General features: G+C 54.2%; 2 protein-coding genes and 1 long non-coding RNA gene across 5 annotated transcripts; 2 read left to right on the top strand and 1 right to left on the bottom strand.

Moving 5' to 3' along the window:
• Positions 1–8: 8 nt before the first annotated feature.
• Positions 9–6,088, top strand: timm50 (translocase of inner mitochondrial membrane 50 homolog (S. cerevisiae)). Its single transcript, XM_088381803.1, has 11 exons — positions 9–244; positions 1,096–1,261; positions 1,525–1,556; positions 2,874–2,895; positions 4,022–4,080; positions 4,143–4,262; positions 4,568–4,672; positions 4,744–4,842; positions 5,160–5,316; positions 5,386–5,492; positions 5,576–6,088. The coding sequence occupies exons 1-11, from the start codon at positions 65–67 to the stop codon at positions 5,672–5,674; spliced, it is 1,146 nt and encodes a 381-aa protein (XP_088237929.1). The 5' UTR covers positions 9–64; the 3' UTR covers positions 5,675–6,088.
• LOC148395849 (uncharacterized) lies at positions 6,081–8,934 on the bottom strand. The gene is made up of 3 exons (XR_015859614.1): positions 7,973–8,934; positions 6,911–7,579; positions 6,081–6,686 (listed from the first exon to the last, which is right to left on the bottom strand). It is a non-coding gene; the product is annotated as an uncharacterized LOC148395849 (long non-coding RNA).
• dlc (deltaC) lies at positions 8,485–21,584 on the top strand. Of its 3 annotated transcripts, none has more exons than XM_088381782.1 (10): positions 8,485–8,589; positions 9,969–10,226; positions 10,298–10,358; positions 11,229–11,489; positions 12,294–12,485; positions 12,576–12,745; positions 16,130–16,361; positions 18,900–19,566; positions 20,202–20,316; positions 21,129–21,584. In XM_088381782.1, the coding sequence occupies exons 1-10, from the start codon at positions 8,578–8,580 to the stop codon at positions 21,132–21,134; spliced, it is 1,974 nt and encodes a 657-aa protein (XP_088237908.1). In that variant the 5' UTR covers positions 8,485–8,577; the 3' UTR covers positions 21,135–21,584. The 3 variants fall into 3 exon arrangements, with proteins under 3 accessions (XP_088237908.1, XP_088237909.1, XP_088237907.1); XM_088381781.1 differs by lacking the exon at positions 8,485–8,589 and adding an exon at positions 8,710–9,422; XM_088381783.1 differs by lacking the exons at positions 8,485–8,589; positions 11,229–11,489 and adding an exon at positions 8,700–9,422.
• Positions 21,585–22,401: the final 817 nt, after the last annotated feature.

Genomic DNA, 22,401 nt, shown 5'->3' with positions numbered 1-22,401 from the left:
CCTTTTCCTTTGCGACGGAAGTAAGGAGGACGTTCGCGGCGCTGGTGGGTAACTGTCATCCAAGATGTCGGCTACGTGTGTCTTCCCCATGTGTGTGCGAGCGAGCCGGGGCCTCTTCAGTTTTCGGAGCGCCGCGGCGGACGTCGCACGCACACTGTCCACGGACAAACAGCCGGCCGGGCATGGCGGTACGACAGGTCTGGCCCAGGCGATTCTCCAGGAGCGGCTCCGACAGCAGAGTCAGGTGAGGCGCGTTGGCTGTGCCGTCCAAACCGTCGGTAGCTTATATCACCTTTTCACGCGTTTGAATGAACGAACGAACCCTCGACGGAGCGGGCTTAGCGACTCTTAGCATGCTAGCGGGCTAGTGCTGTCACTTGACGCAAAGGTAAGGTTCATGGCTGTGGCGGAATGACGACAGACATTACAACGAACGTCATGTGATGCGCGGAGGTCCTTGCGTATGTTGCCTTAGCACCCGCATGAGTGACCCGCGTGAAGGTCAGGAGCAGGGCAGTGCAGAGCAGAGCAGAGGAGAGGAGAGGAGAGGAGAGGAGAGGAGAGGAGAGGAGAGGAGAGGAGAGGAGAGGAGAGGAGAGGAGAGCCAAATCATTTACCAAGCCGCACAGGCGACCGCACGCTCGTTTGACATTTGGTGTTGGACCGTCACCATCAAGCAAACCTTGACAATCCAATGGAGCTTTTGCTTCCAAGGAGGTCTGCATTGGTCGTCTGGACTTGTTGCCCATTCGGCGCACGTGACGTTCAACTGGGTCAGAGAAAATCGCTTTTGTTAACCCTCTCTTTTTGGGGGCATTAATTCGAAAAAGACCATTTGTTCATTTTAAAGTTGAAAAAGTTGCCATACCTTTGTTGAAAAATACAGTTGAAAGCGAACAAAATCTCAGTTCATCCAAATAACGATTGACGGATTTGATCATTGATCAGCTGTCGCTGTACTTTGTATCTTACGCCGAGTATCAATCGGAAGCACGCGACGATTCGAGTCGGGTTGATTCCTTTTCCGCCGCGCATGATCAATCCAAGATGTCCCCACGCTCCGCCCATGAAAGGATTTGCGGTGTCGCCACGCAGGGCCAGCCTCCTCCCGCAGAGGGCGCCGAAGCCGCGGCCGGCGAGCGGGCGGCCGGTGAAGAGAAGCAGAAGCAGAAGGAGAACACCGCCTATGCCAAGAAGATGGCACTGAGGTTGGCGGGACTGATGGGCCTGGGCGGCGCCGTCACCGTCGTCTACGTTTTTGGTGAGCCTCCTCGACTCGTTTGTGCCGACGCTAAAGGCGCTCCGTCGCTCACCTATGTCGAAAGCACGAAAAGCGCCGGCGGGGTCGATAAGTCGCAAGGGAATCTGTTTTCGGGCGGCTCGTGTTCCGCCAGAAAATAGGCGGCGCCGTCTCACTCGCCAGGACGCTCGACCATTGGGCTGCCACAAAGCCATATTGAATGGCGGCCCGCCCAACTGGCTTGCACTTCACGCATTTACGCCTTCCCTTTTCTTCCTTTCCAGGGTCCAATTCGGTGGACGAACAAGGAAAATGGGTAGGTTTTGCGCACCACTTGGGAAGTTGACCAAAAAGTTAGCAAGTAAAAACAAAGCGGACGCGTGGCGGCGGCGGTGGCGGCGGCGGCGGCGACACCTTTTATTGCTGTGACTGGACTTTTATTGGCGCGTCTGTCGGGCCGGGAGGCATCAAAGAGCCCGACTATCCTGATTGCGTCACTGCTCTTCAAAGGGCACACTTGTCGCACCCTCCACGGCGCACCCCCCCCTGGACGCTTCCTGCTCGGCTTTCAAGCTGCCACGGCGGGAAACCTTTCAACGGTGGCCGGGCGGGCCTTGGTCAAAATGCCGCATCTTGTCTTGGGCGTCGCCGCGTCTCATCAAGATTCCTGAAGAAAAAATAGGATGATGCACTTGTTGGACTTTCTCAGAAAATCTGATTTCATTGCCGTCATGTGGCTTTTTCACGCCAATTGTTTTCCCATCCTCGGCACACTTCCGGCACGTGTCGCACGTGAGCGAGCGAGCGAACGAGCGAGCGAGCGCGGACGGCGCACACTTATCTCACCTGCGTGTCGGTGCCATTTGCCGCTTCAAAGGTTGCGGCAGTAAACTGGAAGCGCCGTCCGCACTCTGAACTGGGAAGCGCTCTCTCCCGCTGTCCCTATTGCCGCAATCCTTCCCTCTCGGGTTGGGAGCGATGCCGCCCAGCCCGGGACGGAGCGTGCCGGCTTCACGCCAGCGTTGTCCCGGCCTTACTCCAGCTTTGTGCCAGCTTTGCGCCGTCCTTACTCCAGCTTTGTGGCGGCTTCACGGCAGCTTTGTGCCGGCCTTACTCCAGCTTTGTGCCGGCTTTACGCCAGCTTGACGCGGCTTGCACCATCCAGTCAAAGTTGTTTGCGTTTGTCGACAATTTCTCAGCCGGCCCGTCGACGTCCCGCGTGAGCCCAAATTGGACTCGCTGGTGTCTTTGCGCAGGGCGCGCGGGTCGGGCTCGCTCCGTCGGACCGCTAATGACGTGAGGAGAGCTCATTCTCCCTCCCGACGTGCCAAAGACGGGGGCCGGCGGGATGGGCGTCGCGGAGGTGCCGACGACGGCTAAATGGCCTGGCTCGCGCCTCTTCGCCTCTTTTTTTTTTTCTTTTTTTCTTTCTACTTTGCGTGCGGTTGTTGACAGAGCAACAACAAAGCTGAGAACCTGCCCCGGTTTGCATTCTCAAGGGAAGCCAATTTGGACATGCTTCTGCAGCCATTTGCCAAAAAGGCCCACGTGCATACCTTCTATGTCAGACATTTTGAAAAAGAGTTCTGTCCAGATTTTTTCCTAATGCTTGTGTCCTTCCCCTGTCTCACAGGTTCCCGATGAGTTTGACCGAGGTGAGTGTGAAAATCTTCTGCCGCGCTCCCAAATGCGGTTGGCCAGACGCGGAGTGAAAAAAGCCCACTGTTTGTGTGTCTGTGTGTGTGTGTGTGTGTGTGTGTGTGTGTGCGCGCGTGTGCGCGTGCATGTGTTTGCATCAGCGCACTCAACTTGTTGTTCCCTCCAGAACATTCCTGCCGTGTGTTTTCACTTAGTCATGTGGGCAACATAAACATGTGGCGGCTGCGGCTCAGGCAGTAGAGCGGGTGGTTGAGTAACCGGAGGGTTGGCGGTTCCATCCCAGCTCTGTCACAGTCACGTGTCGTTGTGTCCTTGGGCAAGACACTTGACACACTTTGCCTCCAGGTCGCCATTGTAAATGAGCAAGTGTTCTCAATTGACTTACCTGGTAAAACATTGAATCCCAAAAAAAAAGAAAATGATGCGCGCACGCAAATGTGTGCGCGTGCGTGCATCATTTCTTGACATGCACTGCAAAGGAGGGCCGAGTTGGCGACAGATGGCGCCCGAGCGCAGCGATGGCGTGCTCGCCCCCTTTGCGGCTTTCCAAGCCTTTTTTGCTTCCTTAGCTCTGCTCTGCTCTGGTCTGCCTGGGAAGCCAGCCAACCAGCCCCTTCCTCAGCCCGTGTGCCAGTGCACATGGGTGGGGCTTAAGCGCCTGTCGCCCCGCTCTCTCTCACCTCAGCCCCTCCCACTTGCATTCCTTCTGTTTATCATCCTTCATTCATCTTCCCTCTCGCTAGCCAGCCAGCCAACCGTCCCTCCCTCCCTCCCTCCCTCGTTTCCGTCTTTGCTTTGTTTTTCTCTCCATCGCTGCCTCTATCACGTTTCACTTGATTACACAATAACCGGTGAGCTTTTTTTTTTCTTTTTCTAAATCTTTAACTTGACCGCCATAAAAAATCACACGTCATAAATAAACAGAGCCTTTTTGAGAAATATCAAGGCGCTAAGAAACCCGCTCCAATACGCGTGGCTCCCGTTTGGTTGAGGGCGCTGGTGTGTCCCGTGCGGCGGGCGCCGCAGATGGTTACGGCTTGAGCGAGTGCGACCGTGGCAGCCAGACGCATTATTTGCAGTGATGTCCAATCCCAATTATTCCAAAACCGCTGTCTCTTTCAGAGCCTCTGGTGGTCCAGCAGCTCAAGAGAACCGTCAAGTACTTTCAGGACTACAGACAGGTGGGTGGGCCGCCGACCTCCGTGGCCGAGGTCCTCAGACTTTGATTCCGTCCGGCCGTCAGATGATCATCGAGCCCACCAGCCCCAAATTGCTGCCGGACCCAGTGAAGGAGCCGTACTACCAACCTCCGTACACGCTGGTCCTGGAGCTCACCGACGTGCTGCTGCACCCGGAGTGGTCGGTACGGCCGCGCTCTCTTTAGCTCCCTTCCGCTTTGGTTTCGCTCTCGCCCTGTAGACGCCGGCTCGCTCCCGTCCGGTTAGACACCGTCGCCGCCGTTTTGGTTGACTTCCATTTTTCTAGCCCGTCGTTCAGTTGGGTCCACTCCAATGCACCCAGCCTCACTCTTGTGGGGGTCCAATGGCTTTTTTGTCATTGTGCCTCATTTGGGGTGCACACACGCGTGGAGCTGTGGCCCTTTCCACCTTTCTCCTGGCGTGCACACACGCACAAACACACAAAGTCATGGGGTGTGTGTGCTTCCAGCTGGCCACCGGGTGGCGCTTCAAGAAACGTCCAGGCATCGACTACCTGTTCCAGCAGCTGGCGCCGCTCTACGAGATCATCATCTTCACCGCAGAGACGGGCATGGTGAGACATTGGCTTTTCGACGGCTCTCATTTCAACTCGATCGACTGGCCGATGTGCTCCAACCATGGCAGACGGCGTACCCTTTGATCGACGGCATCGACCCGCAGGGCTTCGTCCTGTATCGCCTCTTTCGAGACGCCACGCGCTACATGGAAGGACATCACGTCAAGGTGCGTGCACGGCCTTTTCTATTTTGCGAGCGGTGCCCCCGCCGGGCCGTCTTCAACGCGATGGGCGCCACATCCTGCTATTGTTTGCTGCGCCGATGAACTGCGCTCTTCTTGGGCCGTTTCCGCTCGAAGCGCCGCGCTCAGCGATTGTCTGCGAGGTCAACGAGAGCCGCCGTAAATCGTCCGCCGGCCCCTCTTAGTGCGTTTTTCCTTCCCAAAAACGGTTCTTTTGGCCTTCCCGCTGCAAGCCCGGGTTAGGCGGGGAAAGGCCACCCCGGATTGAAAAGGCGCTGATGCGCATATCTGCCAATGTTCAGGACGTGTCGTGCTTGAACCGCGACGGCAGCAAGGTGATCGTGGTGGACTGCAAGCGCGAAGCCTTCAGCCTGCAGCCCTTCAACGGGGTGGCGCTCAAGAAGTGGGACGGCAACTCGGACGACCGCACGCTCTACGACCTGGCCAACTTCCTCAAGAGTAAGAGCGCATGCCGCCGAGAGCCGGCGGTTCGCTAGCACCTGACCGCTTTTGCTCTCCGTCCGGCAGCCATCGCTCTGAGCGGCGTGGAGGACGTGCGCTCGGTGCTGGAGAACTACGCCGCCGAGGACGACCCCATCGACGCTTTCAAGCGCAGACAGGCGCAGCTGGCGCAGGTGGGCTGAGTGGCGGCGGAGAGGAGGAAGCCACCCGAACCCTCCCTCTTCTCCTTCCCAACATTTTGCGTGCGCGTGTGCAGGAGGAGGAGCAGCGTGTCGGCGAATGGTCGCAGCAGAAGAAAGCGGGCGTGTCTCTGGGCTCCATCGCTTCGCGCTTTTGGCGGTCCAAGCAGCAGTGAGCGCTCGCTCGCTCGCCAGCGCGTGAGCGGACATCGGCGGCCTCCAATCAGACGCTTTTTGTGGAGCCACCGCAGCTTTTGCTGGCCGGCCCCGCCCCGCCCCACCCCTTCCAGGGAACCAAGCGTCCGATCGGATCAGATCGGCGGGGCTCCCAACTTGGCCCCTCCTTCAGAGCTCTGCCAAATCATCAAGAAAGACAAACGATCCATCCACACAAAGATGGTGGCTGACACCGGGGCGGAGGGAGGCGCTTGTTGTCTGTCGTCACAATTTTTTTTTTTTGTATTATTCTTATTTATGAACTTTTCTCTGTACACCGACTTGACGCATCATCTTCGTGTGTCCGCTTAGTTTCTGTCACTTATTTGTACTTCGTACATGACATCCATTTAAAAAGACAGTGAGTAACAAACTCCAAGGTCATTTTTATTTATTTTTTTGCATGGGAACTTTTGATGTTGTCATTTGGTCAAGTCTGGCCAGAAGCCTCACGTCAACATTTGCTGAATCTTCTTTTGTCCAAATATGTTCCATGTCATGGTCATTGGGTTGGGTCGGTTCCCTTCTGTTCTTAATTTGCAGTGGCACAAGGCGTTGCAGATTTGCGGCGGGCGGGCTTCAGGCAGGATGGTGCAGCCCGACCCGGAATCCCGCGGGACCCAAGGCGTGCGTACGTACGTACGTCCCGCTGGCTCTTCGGGCCGTAAAGTTTTGTCAGCCGCTATTCTCGCGCAGCGGCACCGTAGGAGTTGCGCTTGTGCTTCTTTTACAGCCGTGTAGTTTGGTGCAAAGAATGTCGTTAAAGGCGAAAGAATGTCGAAGCGCTTTGATCATCTGGCTGCGTTCAGCTCGTAAGCGATGATGTCACGACATGGCTTTCTGCTTTTGCTCAAGTTGGACAAGGAGCGTCACGTTGGATTTTTGCGTGTCCAAAGGAAATGGACGCGAGTGTGCAGCTGCCAATCATCCTCTTTCAATGGCAAACTCGTTGACTTGCCAACATGCAGACCTCTATTATGATCAAAGGAGACATAAAAAAAATACAAATGAACAATGCCTCCGTTTTTTTGGGTTGAATGTTGGCCAAGTGCTAAACAAAACACTTGCTTTTTGGTTTTGCACTCACGCATTCGTTCCAAAAAAAAAATCAGCTCGTGGGTATAAAGTGCCATGGTTTTAGCATTTAGCCAACGACAGATTTGCTCATCGTCATCCTGGCAAGGAAGTCACCGTACCTTTCTGGAGTCGACACGTTTGCATTGCCTGTTCTCCGGCTTGGGGGGGGGGGGGCGTCAAGATTCTCACTGAGCGTCCCAATTGATGCGTGAGAACGCGTGCGGACATTTCAAAGCTCATTCTTGGCTCGACGAGCAGTTGAAGCCATTTGGAGCTTTTCAGAAGTTTTGAAAAGAAGGAGCCTCGCTGCCACTTGATCGCTTGATTGTGATCCTCGGTGCGTGTTAAGCGTGTGAACACGGGAACACTTTATGACTGAGGACCATTTGACCCCCCTCCCTCCCTCCCTCCCTCCCACACGCACACACTTGTCATGCTGGTGACAAACTGGAGCGACCGAAAAAAAAGTGACACCTCCACGCTTTCACACTTGGCAATTTGCTCGAGTCTTTCAAATGGTTTTGCTATTTTCCAAAGCCAACATCTTCGGGTGCTCAACTCAGTGCGATGTCAAGCCCGTTTGCAAAAGTCCAAGTCCCGTTCTATTGTCCTTTCAGCGGCGCGCGTCGTCCTTCTCCCACGCACGCACGCACGCACGCACGCACGCACGAATGCGTTGGGCTCCGTCGGCGGCGGCAGCAAGCAGGGTTTCTTCCCTCGCAACACGCATCCCGCTCTCCTCTCTCTTCGCCTCGTTCTCCGTCGTCCTCCTCACGACGATCGGTCGTCTGGCACCGGCAAGGCAAGGAAGGTATCAACATTTGGTCACATTTCGCTAGAATTTGTTGTGCATTTGAGCAAATGAAGTGTTAAGTTTGCGATGGAAGATGATGCGCTTTCAGCACATTTGATGTTTGAATTTGAATAGAGCCAAATGAGCTCGGTGTCAAGTTTGGCGCACGTTTACATTTCAATGGCCACTGATGCCGACCGCGCAGCTTTCAAAAAGCGTCGCGTCGCGTCGCGTCGTAATGTCAACACTTAGTCGAGTTGACAAGTTCACCAGCGCTTGCTTGTCTTTCTTCGCCTGCTCTTGATTGACAGACAAGATTACCAACCAAAAAGTGATTGCCGTGCGTTTGTTGGTCCCCTGCATGCGCGCGCGGGTGTCGATTTCGCACCTGACATTTATGACTCGTCACGCGTGGTCGCACCTCAGCAGACGTTCCCACCACGGCACCCCGCCGGGAGGAAAAGGTGGGAATAAGGGGGGCGAGGCGGGGCGGGGCGGGGCTGCCCCGCTCCCTAACCCTCCCGCACCCCCATCCTCAAAGCGACACGAGGCCTTCACACGTACGCATGCACGCCGCTTGCCTTGGTGGAGTTGACACCTTCCTTCACGCGAGCCACTTGCTCTCACACGCGAACAAAAGGGCGCGTGGCGAGAGCCCATCCTGCCCCCCGACGGGCTCGGGTGATCAATGGGCAGATGGCGCGCATCCATTTTGCCGGGCTTGCGCTTCCTGATGCGGCGTGCACGCGCGTCTTCACGGGGCGCTTTCAAATGGATGGTTGTGTATTAGGTTTGTTTACTATGCGTAAACGCTCACGCGCTCACACACTGACGCGGGAGCGTGCCTGGTGCGTGTCTGGTAGTATTCGAGGCACGCGCTTCCCTCATTAGGGCGAAAAAAAGTGGGGCGCGGCCAGCCAGGTGCCAGCGCTCTTCGGCAGTGACGTCAGTCCTTTTGCCCGCCCCTAAAATGTGCACACCGTCATCGACGTCATGGCGTCCACTGTAGGTTTCACTCGATGATTTGATGTGCGTGTGCGTGTGCGTGCGGTCGTCCCTGTGTGTGCTCTCGGCGCAGACTTGAAGAACACACTCATGATTCGGATATAAATGTGAATCACGTCACGTCGACTCGTACGCGTTACGTGCACGAATGGCTGGAGAAGTTGTCCAGTGTGTTGATGGAGCTCGCAAGCGCAAAGAGAGAGGGATGTCACGTGGCTATGCCCATTGTTTTGTTGTGTTGTGTTGTGCCGGAAGTCACGTTGCGTCCCGCTGGCAATTGATTAACCAGAAAGCACTTTCGATTTGACAAATATCATTTTTAGCCTTCGGGCGAGCAAGCGACATTTCTTGCAGTGGACGCGCCCTCCCTCCCGCTTCCCTCTCGGCCCTTTTCCCCACCTACCCGTCTTCCTTCCTCCTCCTCCTCCTCCTCCTCCTCCTACCCCGCCACTGCTATAAAAAAAAAGTCCCTCCGGGCCGGCACTCCAGTCTTCAGTTTTCAACCTTCCTACCTGGCGCTGCCACTGCCGCTGCGCTCGCGCTCGTCTCTTTGACTGTCGTCGAGAGCGCGGCTGCCTACCTACCTCACCTACCTACCTACCTAGCTACCTAGCTACCTACCTACCTACCCACCTACCTGGCTGCCTGCCTGCCTGCCTGCCTGCCTGTCTGCCTGCCTGCCTGCCCGGCCGGCCGCCTGCCTGCCTGCCTGCCGTCGCTGTGCTACGCACGTTTTGGACTTTGGTGTTGGTAACTTCTGGATGCAGCTCGGAGGCGCCATGGCGCGCTGCCTGCTGGCCGCTCTGCTCGTCATCCTAATGCGAGCGCTCACCGTCAGTACTTTGCTTTACTTTGCTCGAATCGACTCCACTTGTCTACTTTCGCTTCGTCGCCCTGACGTGACTCGTGTTGACTTCTTGACGCGACTCTCCTCCGACGCCCTCGAGCGCTTTTACGCACACGGGCGCGCGACCTTTGACTTTCTTCTTTGAATTGCTTCACGAATCATTCGTGAATTCAGACTTGTTAAACTTGTATGTGGCTTGCTCCTACTTCTTGTCGTGTGTGCGCGTTTCCCGCTAAGTTAGATAACATCACGAAAGAAAAAGCAAGAGCTGAATGTCTTCAACGTCTTGACGTAATTGCTGTCTCGCAGCAGTAATATTAATGATCATTTTCAGACGGGCTTTCATTTTTTGAACGTCGACCGCCTTTCTATTTTGAACGACATTTTAGACGGTAACTTTTTTCCAAGAAAGAATCGACCGTTTTTGTGCGTTTGCATTGCCGTGATTGAGCCCCACTTTGTCTCTTTGGTTCGCGTCCGTGCCCTCGTTTTTGTCCCAATGACGTCATGGATGGTGCATGTCAACCTGCAGACGGAGTCGTCCGGCGTGTTCGAACTGAAGATCGAGTCGCTGACGCGCACGGGCACGGGCACGAGCGCGCCGCTGTGCCGAACGCCGTCGCGCGTGTGCCACCTCTTCTTCCGGGTGTGCCTCAAGCATGCACAGGACGTCATCGACCCCAAGCCGCCCTGCACGTACGGGACCGCGCTCACCGAGATCCTGGCCACTGACCCGGGCTCCATCGGCGGGAGCGATCCCCTTCGGGTGCCCTTCCACTTCAAGTGGCCTGTAAGTAGGCCCCCGCCGACCCCCCCCCCCCAATCCACTGCTTTGTTCATGGACGTTTTGCTTTCCTCCAGGGAACTTTCTCTCTGATCTTGGAGGCCTGGACTGCCGAGTCTTCCGAACTCGACTCCGCAGGTACAACTCTGCTGCAGTACCTCAGTTTCTACACCGAGCGGCGCCTTCACTCACTCAAAGTGGCGTATTCACCAATTGCAGCTCATGCCCCACCCCCCCATCTTTGAAGTCATTTCCCATTGGAACCCAAAGAGCTGCGCTTAAAGCAAATGAACCCTGTGGCACCATCTTGCGGCATCAATAGGCATTGCAGTGCTATCGAACCCTTTTTTTTTTGCTGCATATTGTTGTCTGGGGCCTAAAACAGCACCTGGAGTTGGAGAAAGTGGAACATAGAATTTTATGTCAAGCGTGTTCAAGGTGTTTTCTGGAGAACAATTTGCTGCATCATTTTGAATTTGGCTTCTGTGCAAGGGCCACCGGTTGAGGTTGTGCATCGATGACGTGACTTAGGTTGTCACCATGCACCCCCACAAGTGGGCTTGGCTGTACGTCTACGTTTCGTGCCTGCCTCAAGCAGCCGTCAGGTTGTCTTGTGCCTCAATCTGGGGGTGGGGGGCGAGCAACCGTTCTATAAATCTCTCCATAGCGCCATGCGGTTGCCTGTAGATGCCACAGGGTGGCGGCAAAGCACTGCTTTTGCATTAGACAACACGAAGGCTCCTCACTAGAGCCTCGCTCGGGATGGTCCACTGAGCACCAATCTAGGTGCGTTTTCAGCAGACGACAGGGCCTGGCTCCCCTCCCCTCCCCTCCCCCCAAATGCACAAATGGCGACGGGGCGGACTTGTACTGTGCACCTTATTTGGGATTCCTCGTGAACGAGGCCCAAGAACGGAGCTCAGTTAACTCGTGCCTCAGTCCGCTCGCCTTGAAGTCCTCAAAGTTGACACCTTGGCTGCGTGTGCCCCCCTTTTTCTTTTGCCTCAGAGAACCAGAACAACCTGATCAGCCGCCTGGCGACACGACGGCAGCTGCGTGTAGGCGAGGATTGGTTACAGGACGTCCACTTTGGCGAGCGCGGCAGCCGCGTGCATTACGCGTACCGCGCCGTGTGCGACCAGCACTATCACGGCGACGCCTGCGCCTCTTTTTGCCGGCCCCGAAACGACACCTTTGGACACTACACTTGCCGGCGCGACGGCCAGCGCCAGTGCCTGGACGGCTGGGCGGGCCAGTACTGCGCTCGGCGTGAGTCCGCCGCTCACTTTGACTTCTTTTCCCAGCTTTGGCCATTCTCTCCTTTGCTTCCCTCGCTTCATTTTCTCCAACTTTTTTCCAATTGTATTTGTGTGTGTGTGTGTGTGTGTGTGTGTGTGTGTGTGTGTGTGTGTGTGTGTGTGTGTGTGTGTGTGTGTGTGTGTGTGTGTGTGTGTGTGTGTGTGTGTGTGTGAGAAGGCCGCCTGTTCTGAGCCCAACAATGCCGCCGCCGCCCCCCCCCATACACACACACTCACAATTGCCCCCCCCGGCGGTGCCGTGCTTAATGTGGGCATGAAAAGAGATGGCATGTGTCACTTTTGTTGCGTAGACCACCTGCATGCAAGTGCATGTCGTGTGTGTGCGTGGTGGTGTCGTTAGTGTCTGCTAATGTGTTTGTGTAAATCTGTATGTACTTTGTACTTTGTACTGTGTGTGTTCATGCAAAAGTGCTCTGCGGTGTTTGTGCGTGCGTGTTAATATATATGAGGGTGCAAGTATATACAGTATTATACATGTGCATGTTTGTGTAATTGGGGTTGTGTGAGGATGCACGTGTGCTTGTGTGTGCGCACGTTCCAGCAACAGTTTGGACCTTGTTTATTTTTTCACACGCCCTGGCTGACTTGCTGGCATCTTTGCTCCCTCCCACCCCCCTCCCATCCTTCCATCCTTCCATCCATCCATCCATCCGTCCGTCCGTCCGTCCGTCCGTCCGTCCGTCCATCCATCCATCCATCCATCCATCCATCCATCCATCCATCCATCCTTCTTTCCTTCCTTCCTCGCCTCCAGCCATCTGCGCTTCCGGCTGCAGCGCCGAGCACGGCTTCTGCGAGGCCCCCGGCGAGTGCGCGTGTCGTCAGGGCTGGCAGGGCGAGCACTGCGACCAGTGCACGTGCCACCCCGGATGCCAGCACGGGACCTGCCGGCAGCCGTGGCAGTGCGACTGCAAAGAGGGCTGGGGCGGACTCTACTGCGACCAGGGTGAGTGCCGGTGCAAAGACCCCGCCGGCCGGCCGGCCGGCCGTCGCCGTCGGGCCCGCCTGAGCGATGGGCTTTTTTTGCCGCCCTCAGACCTCAACTACTGCACCAACCACAAGCCGTGCCGCAACGGCGCCTCGTGCACCAACACCGGGCAGGGCAGCTACACCTGCGCCTGCAGGCCAGGATTCAGCGGGAACAACTGCGAGATCAAGAACGACCTGTGCGACAGCGCCCCCTGCAGGAACGGAGGCAGCTGCAAGGTGAGCCCAACCGGCCCGCGTCCGCCTGCCAGTCCTTCTGTCCTGAATATCCTTCGGCCAATCACAGAGCGTAGACCGTTGACCCTCATTATTTTGGTAATAATTGAAATCATCATAATTCATGATAATTCAAAGGAGCGCTTGCTTTTTGGTACAAAATGAGAAAATACTGAATCAAATCAAATAACTTTTAACACTGTAAAAATGTAAGTTCCACTCTGACCAAAGAAAATGTATCAAATTGGTTATTTAAAAACAAAAAAAGAGTGCAAATGTATCCATTCAAGTTTCCTTGTCAAAGCAAACAGTGCGTTGGTAACCCTTGATTTGTTTTGTTCATATAGCACTATAATCTGGCACCTAGTTCTCCCAAATGACACCTACGATGGAAATTTGTCATGTAGCGCTCCCTCCCTCCCTCCCTCCCTCCCAGCCTCCCTCCCTCCCTCCCTTCGCCATCTCGCACAGCAGTCATACTGAGAAAAAGGGTTTTAGCTGAATATTTTTGTCAATGGATACTATGACTTCAATACCTCCTATTTCTCCATCATCGTCACATTTTCAGCTGTAGTAAGTGGGTAGTCAACCGGCCGCTACTGCATTCGGAATAATAAGAATGAAAAAAAATCAATCTTATTTGATTTTGGATTGATATAGAACAAACGTAAGACATAACATAAACATTGAACGTTTTGCAAAACACATCTTGCACCGCATATTTTTCTACACTTGGTCTTGCCAAAATAAGCAATTTCCACTTGCCTCGCTTGTTTACAAGCGGGCCCCCATTTTTTAGATGAGTGCTAGCTAGCAAGCTCCTTGAATGAACTCGTGTACGCATTTGTCAGAACAAGTCCGAATTAATAGTACTCATCGTTTTTACGATGATGCTACTTTGCCGCTCTTTGGCCAGTCTACGTATGTCGGCTTACGTATCGACAAATGATAGAATGGTCGCCGCTCAATATCAGGCCACGTGCAGACAAACACCAGAGCAGGCAACCCACTCCAGGCTACTGCCAGCTGTTACGGGACGGGACGGGACGGGACCAGCCCATTGTCCATCTGTGCCGCCCCTTTGCCGAGTCGTCGCACTCCAAAGAATCGTCAAGTACGATTGACCGCCTTGAGGAAAGGCTCCCCCCAACGATGATTGATGAGGTCAGGAAACGTCAAGTCTCGGATGACGATAGACGGCCGACGGGCCGGCCATCTGGCCTCGCGGCAATCCTTCGCTGATGCCACCTTGACCACCGTCAGCAACTGAAAGCCGCCTATGCTGACTTTGTTCTCTTCTCCTTGGACGTTGGCCACCGTGAACTCCCTTACGTCGAGGTCTCCCGCCGCCGCCGCCGCCGCCGCCGCCGCCACCTCTCCCCAAGGACACAGGCAAGGCTCCGCCCAGAATGAAGTGATGCCCACCACCTGAAACACAGCACGGAGGAAACTCAAAGTGTTCAAAAGGACCCGCCTGGCTGCGTCCCGTCCGCCAGTGGTGCCGACTCGCGCCGCTTCTTCTGCTACCCTCCTTCATCGTTGCCGCCAGATCTCCCCGAGGACCGAGGCACCCGAGCGGCCCACCGAGCGCTGATCTGCAGTGCCTGCCACGAAAGGAAAACGGCAGCTGAAGACGTGGGCCCCCACGCTCAAGGATGACCTCGCTTGCAGGCGCGCAAATTTGCCAGGACACGCTGTTGAAGATGCCGACCCAAAACTGCACTGGCCGAATGGAGGCCCTTTCAACAACAGCAACTCCCTGTCAGGGCATGCGGAGATAAACCATGGACTGGTTGCCACAGTTGACGTCCCAGGACATGCGTCTATACAATCAATGGATTCGTCACCAGTCAATGCCAGACTACATTTAGACCGGTGAATGGGGGGGGGGGGTCCAAAACTGGGTCCATCTTGATAAACCCTGAACCAGTCACGAGTCAACTTGCTGGCACAGGGCTGTATCGTCCAAAGTCTTGTTTGTTTGCATGTTTGGCACACTTTAATGTTTGCCATCATCAAACATAGTTGTCAAAGAACACACAAGTTAAGACAAAATGAATATTTTTATCATTTAGGAAGACTCATATACACACACATATATATATATATATATATGTACATGTGTGTGTGTGTATGTACATGTGTGTGTATATGTATGTTTGTGTGTATGTGTTCTGAAGTATACACACACACACACACACACACACATATATGTGACAATGTTTTGAGCCCAGCGTGGCCTTCTACTGGCTATTTTTGGGGGAGAGCAAAGTCAGTGCTGCAACAATGACACGTTACAGGGTCGCCTTGCGTCAGAACGTGCCCACACTCCTGTCATCTTCAATCAATCAATCAACCAATCAATCAATTTTTGTTTTTATAGCCCTCTACGATGGTGCTTTACAATAGGATAGGATGCCATTGCAACCCAGTGATTCTGTAAAGGTAACATTTTACATAGCCCAGCCCGTGTCTCGTAGAATCACAAAGATCAAAACAAATCTATGTCCACCCAAAACGCGCTGAATAGCTCCAGCCTGCTTTCCATTCCATAAACACACACACACACACACACGCCATTGTCTTTTGGAAAAGGCGAGAGCGGGCCTTGTACAATCGAGTGGATGAAGAGCAGGCAGATGGGTCGCCGGTCCCCAAACTCTTTCGGCTGACTCAGCAGCGTTCCAACATGACGAGTAAAAAAAAGGCAACATCTTTCAACGTAGGAACATTTAAGGCCAAATAAATGAATTGAAAATTCCTCTCCATTTTTCTTATCCTGAAATGCATTATTTGTCTTTTGACAGTCTCGATGTCTGTTTGGAACCGCGTTAAAGCGCACAACATCCAACTTTAAATAGCAAAATGAAAACGTGTAGGCAGCTGAAGCCGGGGGGGGGGGGCAGCCATCTTGGGTCGCCAGAGGGCAGCCATCTTGGGTTGCCGACCCACCATCGCTGTTATGTTTCGGCTGTTCTCGGTGCGTGCTTTACGTTAGGTTGGCGGACGGCGGCCCCCGACAGCGCCTTGCTCTCCAACACCCAAAGACATCATCGATACATCCGTTTAGCTCATCTGGGCACCTGAGATCACAGACACGCCGCCGGTTGTGGTGTCTGGGCTGCTGACAGAATGAGCTCCCATCCAGCCAAAGACAGCTGGCCGAACATTTGGAAGTCACCCAAAAAAAAAGGGATTTACTTTGGGACACACACACACACACACACACAGACACATTTTTGTGACAAAAACATCACGTGAGAGCAAGAATTCAAATGTGCTTATCTGAGTCCATTTTCCTTTCAATCGGTTGTATCCTTTTTGAAACAGTGGCTCTTTTGAGCGCTTGTGCTGGTGCTAAAAGTCTTTTTCTTGGTTTGCTTTCAGAATTTGTCGGACGGCTACGTGTGCGTGTGTCCTCGGGGCTTCTCCGGCCCCGATTGCGGCACCGGCGGCGGCGTCCTGACGTGCGCCGACGAGCCGTGCTTCAACCGCGGCGTGTGCCAGGCGGCCACGTCGGGAGGCGGTGGCAGCTACACCTGCCGCTGCCCGCCGGGGTACGCCGGCTCCAACTGTGAGATGAAGGCCAACCGCTGCAGCAGCAACCCCTGTGCTAACGGTAACTCCATTGCGCCGCACTAAGCTAGGCCGACATTCGTCTCGAGCTTGTCGGACGGTGAAAAAAAGACAAAAGTAGACTCCGAATAGTGACGCCGCCGATGCATGACGATATAACGATTCCGCTTTCCAATATCTTGAGTGTAGATTTGGATCCAGGATTCCGGGGGGGCAAATGGATTGTGCCCCTAAACCCCCCCCCACACACACACACACTGTGCAGGAAACAAGGATGTTGGCAACATTCGCGCCGCTCTTGTCATTTTTGCTAGTCTCTCTTTTGGAACAATTCTTGCCGGAGGGCTCGGCGGCACTGTGGCTAAAGCGCAGCCAAAACACAGCTGACTTTCAGCTAAAGCTAAAAAAAGACTGCAGCGCTGGCTAATCAGGAAGTGACGGACGGCGCCAGCGCGGCCCAAACAAGAGCGTGAAAGGGCCGCATTAGCCGATGGTTATCTCCCCTTCGGGCGCGTTCATCTTATCCTCAATCTCCAAAACGTTCCCGCCTGACAAGCAGCAAACGAGAAAGGCCGCCGCACAAACGTGGACCCCGGCCAGCGGCGTGTTTACGAGCACAAGCAGAGTAAACACGCCAACAGAGGCGTTGTATTGATTCCTGGACTTTTGTTCAGTAACAAATGGATTCATATGTAGCGGACCTCCGCTATTGGCCAGCCTGGAACGCCTTGGAATCAAAGCGGCTCTATATGGGCCAGGACAAGTGAGCCAGCCTCCTCTGGCAGTCTCTCAGATGGTCAATGGACAGCGTAGCTGACTTTAGCCTAGCTTGGACGCGCTGCCATCACGGCGCCTCTGAGCCAGCGTTGAAAGGAAAGCGCTCGCTCGCTCGCTCGCTCGCTCGCTCGGTCCTTATTCCTGGGCTCGGTCACATTAGCGTCGGTTGGGCTAAGCAGCGGTTGAATCTCTTTCTACAAGAGTGTGGCTTTGAATAATTGCAATAATTGCTCTCAACCAGCTCGTCCGGCCTTTTCCCGCCACGGACCAAGCGTTTTGTGGCATGCACACAAAACATGGAGTGATTTGCATGGAGTCAGTGTCAAGTCCAAAAGGCCAAGCGGGTGGTGGAGCGAGCGCTGACCTGATGGGGTCAGTGTTTTGTTCCCTTTCACCGCGGAGGTCAGATCAAGAAGCCCACAGAGGCTTCATCGAAACAGGCGTGGGGGCGGCGGTGGCGGCCGCTTCCTGTTGCTGACATTCATTCATTCATTGGTTCATTAAAAGCCCTTGTTGAATGTCACCACAGCGCAATTCCGTCGGAGCGAGTCCCGCCGCCGCCGCCGCCGGCACACTGCTGCCGCCGCCGGCACGCTGCCGCTGGCACGCTGCCGTCCGTCATCCGGCCCAGCCACGCTGCAATGTTGCTTGCGCGAGGCGCGACCTTCGACTGCGGTTTACGCCTGCCTGGCTGCCTGCCTGCCTGGCTGCCTGCCTGGCTGCCTGCCTGCCTGCCTGCCTGCCTTACTTTTGCCAGAACCACCGTTGTAACTTGAACTGCAAGTTCAGTTCCTTCACTGCAAAATATGACGACGTTAAGGTTTGATTTTTCTTTCTTTCTTTTTCTTTTCTTTTTCTTTTTATTTCGACGACGACGACGACGACGACGACGTAAGCTACGTGTCGAGCGTGAACTATACAATAGCAAAGTGATCGCACGCTAGTTGCGGGTGCGCTTCATTTTCAACCTAGCGTATTTGTACCCGTTTCAAATGAATACATACCGTGGTGGTGAAGCTATTCCAATGTGAATGTGATTCATTTATTTTGTTTTGTAACTTTTGACACATTTAACAATCTCTTGCAAACAAAAGGGTCGTCTTTGTGTAGTCACACAGGAAGCTTTGATTTCAAGCGCGTGCTCGTGGAGGCAGGCAAATCCAATTGCAATCCCAATTTCAGGGTGCGAGGGGGCTAGTTTCCATAATCCTTTAGTCAAGTCGTATTTTGATATCCTTGGAAAACAAGGAAAATAACTCCATTTGGAACACACTGGTATTTTGGGGGGCGTGTCTTTCCTTTTGCTTACTTGTTCTGCTTAAAGTACTTGTTAGTTGTTCCAATATCATGGGGTGTTGTCAATGGAACACACGCTAAGCTCACGTGTTTTGAAGGTGGTGTCGAAGGATCACGTGCTCAATGAATGTGTCTGTCATGTTCTCTTGAAGGACAACATGCTAAGCTAACGTGGTGGCGTTGAAGGATGGATGACATGCGAAGGCAACCTATGGTGAAGTTCTTGCTTTCAGGGGACGTTTTTTCCATTCCATTATTTGGCAGGCAGGCAGGCAGACAGGCAGGTAGGCAGGCAGGCGGGCGGCCAGCCAGCCAGCCAGTCAGCCAGCCAGCCAGGCAGCCAGCCAGGCAGCCAGCCAGCCAGCTAGCCGGCCAGCCAGCCAGCCGGCCAGCCAGCCAGCCAGCTAGCCAGCCAGCCAGCCAGGCAGGCCACCTGCTTTGGAAGCCATTGTGTCTGTCGGTGGTAGGCTGCCACGCTAAGCCAAGGTGTTTTTTCTTTTGCCTCAAGGCGGCGAGTGCGTGGACTCGGGCTCCGACCAGGCAGGCGCGGTGGCGTGCCGCTGCCGCGCAGGTTTCGCCGGCCCCCGCTGCCAGACCAACGTGGACGACTGCGCCAGCAATCCTTGCCGCAACGCGGGAACCTGCGCCGACGGCGTGGCCGACTTCACGTGCACGTGCGCGCTGGGCTTTGGCGGCAAGGACTGCTCCTTGCGCTCCAGCCCCTGCGACCGCTTCCCGTGCCTCAACGGCGGCCGCTGCTTTGCCCACTTCTCGGGGCCCGTGTGCCAGTGTCCGCCGGGATTCATGGGGGCGCGCTGCGAGGACGCGGTCTGGCCCGCTGGGCCGCCGCCGCCTTCCGAGGACGCGTTCCCTGCCGCGCTGGCCGCCGCCTGCGCGCTGGCCGCCGTGACGCTGAGCCTCCTGGCGGCGGGCGCCGTCTTTGTCGCGCGCCAGCTGCGGCGCGGCAGGGAGCTGGCGGCCGCCTCGGCGTCGGTCAAGAACAACCTGGAGGCCGTGAACAACCGATTGGTGGCCGAGGACAGGGGACACGTCAAAGTGTCCAATAAGGACGTGGTGCTGAGCGGCGACGGAGCCAGGCACGGGATTGTCTTCAAAAACAAAATGGCCACTGACTACAACCAGGCCGTGGAGCAAATCAGCAACAAGTTGGACAGGTAAGAAAGGGGCAGGCGAAAAACATCCGCCACTACCCTGAAAAGCCGGGCTGAAAAATGCTAAACCTTTATTCCCCCCCCCAATTTTTCACTTTCAAATATGGAATCTTTTGTTTCGAACGCTAACTGTATAAAGACGTTGGGTGTACTCCAAACGAAAACATTGGAAGGGGAACACGTGAACAAAAGTTTGCCATTTTCAAGAAGCCAACAGTGTTTGCTTGCAGCACTTTTGTAACGATGACGCTGCTCAAAGATGAGGGTGACCCAGGTGTCAAATCCCCATCCGGCTGGGGCGGTTCCGCCCGACGCGCCTCTGCAACGTCGCTCGCCGACGCTGCCTTGAAATGTCAACTTTGTGTGGCTGTTCTAAGACGTAACGGGTGGGCTTTTTTCTTCATGCGGCCGACCCTCGCCAGCTTTGTCTGCCTATTTTTTTCTTCCAAACTCTTTGTGTATTCCTTCCCTCAGTTTAGGGGCAATGTGCTCGGGTACCTTTTTCTCATCACTCGGCGTGAAATGTCAGGAAGGTGTTAGTGTTGTGCAATCTAATGCTTTGCCCGTGTGTCTGTCTGTCCGTCTGTCCGTCTGTCCGTCCGTCTGTCCGTCTGTCTGTCTGTCTGTCTGTCTGTCAGAGTGGAGCGCGAGGAGGCGGCGGCGGCGGCGGCGGCGACTTTGCTGGCAGAAGTGCGCTACCATCCCGTTCTGGCCCTGCCCGAGCAGATGGAACACTGCGTCTTTGCCACCGAGGTACACACACAAAAGCTGGGCGTTTGGGAGGAGGAAGGAACGGAGGGCGCTCGCTCGCTCGCTCACAAGTCAGCACCCGTGTGCACTCAACAGGCTCCTCTCCAACTCAAACAGGAAACAACGTGGTGGCCCAGCAAGACACAAACTCACCTCTGACTTTTGCACAATTTGGGGGCGGGGGTACAAATAAGGGATGACTTTGTTGGTTTTCAAGGATGTATGTGTACGAATGTGTGTGTGGTTGTGTGTACATCCATCCATCCATCCATCCATCCATCCATCCATCCATCCATCCATCCATCCATCCATCCATCCATCCATCCGTCCATCCGTCCGTCCGTCCGTCCATCCATCCATCCATCCATCCATCCACCGATAGATCATTTCAATGACACACCTCTGACCTGAGTTAAAGAAACAAAATCAGTCCAACTAAAAATGAAAAAAAACATTCTTTTTGTTCATGCAAGTGCAAAAAACACCAGACAACAAACTGAAAGTAGATTTTCAAAAGTAGCGAAAGCGTTTAAGGTTTACACCTCGAGCGTTGCACCTAAAGATGGCTAAAGATAATGAAAGATGGCGGATTCCGCTTCAGGTAAGACAAACTTGACCAAAGAGGTTTTTTGGCCAATGTTTCCTGGTGCTCGTACACAACGGGTGACTGAGGGCCTCCAACTGTGTGCTTGAAAACAAATTCAACGCAACTGCGACTCGCACGACTCGCGCACGCGCACGCACAGCGAAGATGATGGGCAGGCCTTCCGCATCACGTCAGTCACTGGCATGTTTGTCTTCTTTTTCCTCCGCAGGTTTGACCTCCAGCGCGGCAAAGGATTTTTCTTTGGAAGAAGCCGACGGAATGAAAGAAAGCTTTTCCTCCTTTCTTTGCTTTTGCCGGCCAAGAGCGCAAAAGCTCGAGGAAACCAAAGACTGAATGTTGCGCACCCTTTGCACTTTTCCAATCCGGGCCTCCGTCTTGCCGAGCGTGTCGTTAACGTGCGTGCGTGCGTGCGTGCGTGCGCCCGCCCACCGACGACCGAGCGTCGCCGATCGACAAAACGTGCGCGCGACATGCCACTTTGCCTTCATGGTTATCTTTTGATACCAAAATTGTGTCTGTAGTGCCAGTGGGCGGGTCTTAAATTCAGACCATGCAATGTGTGTACAGTTTTATTTAATTTCTACGTTAACGTGTACATAGTTCCTATTTAACAAATGCAATCCGCATCTATTTTCCTAAATAAATGACAAAAGCAAACTCTCTGCACGCGTGTCGGTGTGTGTGTGTGTGTGTGTGCAGGCGCGTGGGTGTGTTCGACTTCCTGTTTAAAAGTTTGCAAACATTTACTAAGTCAACTTGTTGCTTCCCACAGAGCCCTTTTTGGTCAACAGCTGCCTCATAAAACTCCACTAACTGTGTGTGTGTGCTTGCGTGCGTGTATGTGTGTGTGCGTGCGTGCGTGTGCGCGCGCGTGCCAGTCTGTCATTTGACTTCCTGTTTAAAAGTTCGCAAACATGTAAGAGGTCAACTTTGGAATTTGTGTTTGGCCACTATCTCTTGGCCGTCAAACTGCAACTTCTTCAAAATACTTAGCGTGTGTTGTTATTCCTGCAGCTTCCAGGTCATATGACCATTTTTGAGCACAGTGAAAATGTGTGGGTGTTTTTGTAGGACACCTTGATTCCATTTCAATACCAATTTGCGTATTGTTGCCCCAGCCTGGTACTGTACACGTACGCCAGTGTTTGTACCTTAATGTACGTGTGTGCGTGTGTGTGTGTGTGTGTAGGCCCCAGCTTTCCCGCCGTGACTCCTGTTGTGGCTTGCACTTTCTTTTCTTCTTGTGTGTGAGCGTGGGAATGTTGTGCTTGAGAATGAAGTGGTGATGGATATGTCACACCTGAGAAGGAGGAAGTGCACATGAAAGCAGAACACACGCGCACACACACACACACACACACACACACACACACACACACACACACACAGAGTCATAAAATACACAGTCAAGCACCTGTCATCACTTGGTCACCCTCTGCAACCTTTAACCCAGCCCCAAACCTTTTCCCAGCTTGCCAACC

Source organism: Syngnathus floridae, chromosome 7 (assembly GCF_059516105.1).
Source record: "Syngnathus floridae isolate MCC-2025c chromosome 7, RoL_Sflo_1.0, whole genome shotgun sequence".
Taxonomy (NCBI): Eukaryota; Metazoa; Chordata; class Actinopteri; order Syngnathiformes; family Syngnathidae; genus Syngnathus; species Syngnathus floridae.
Note: the sequence above shows the minus strand (reverse complement) of the source record. Positions and strands in the feature narration are given on the sequence as shown.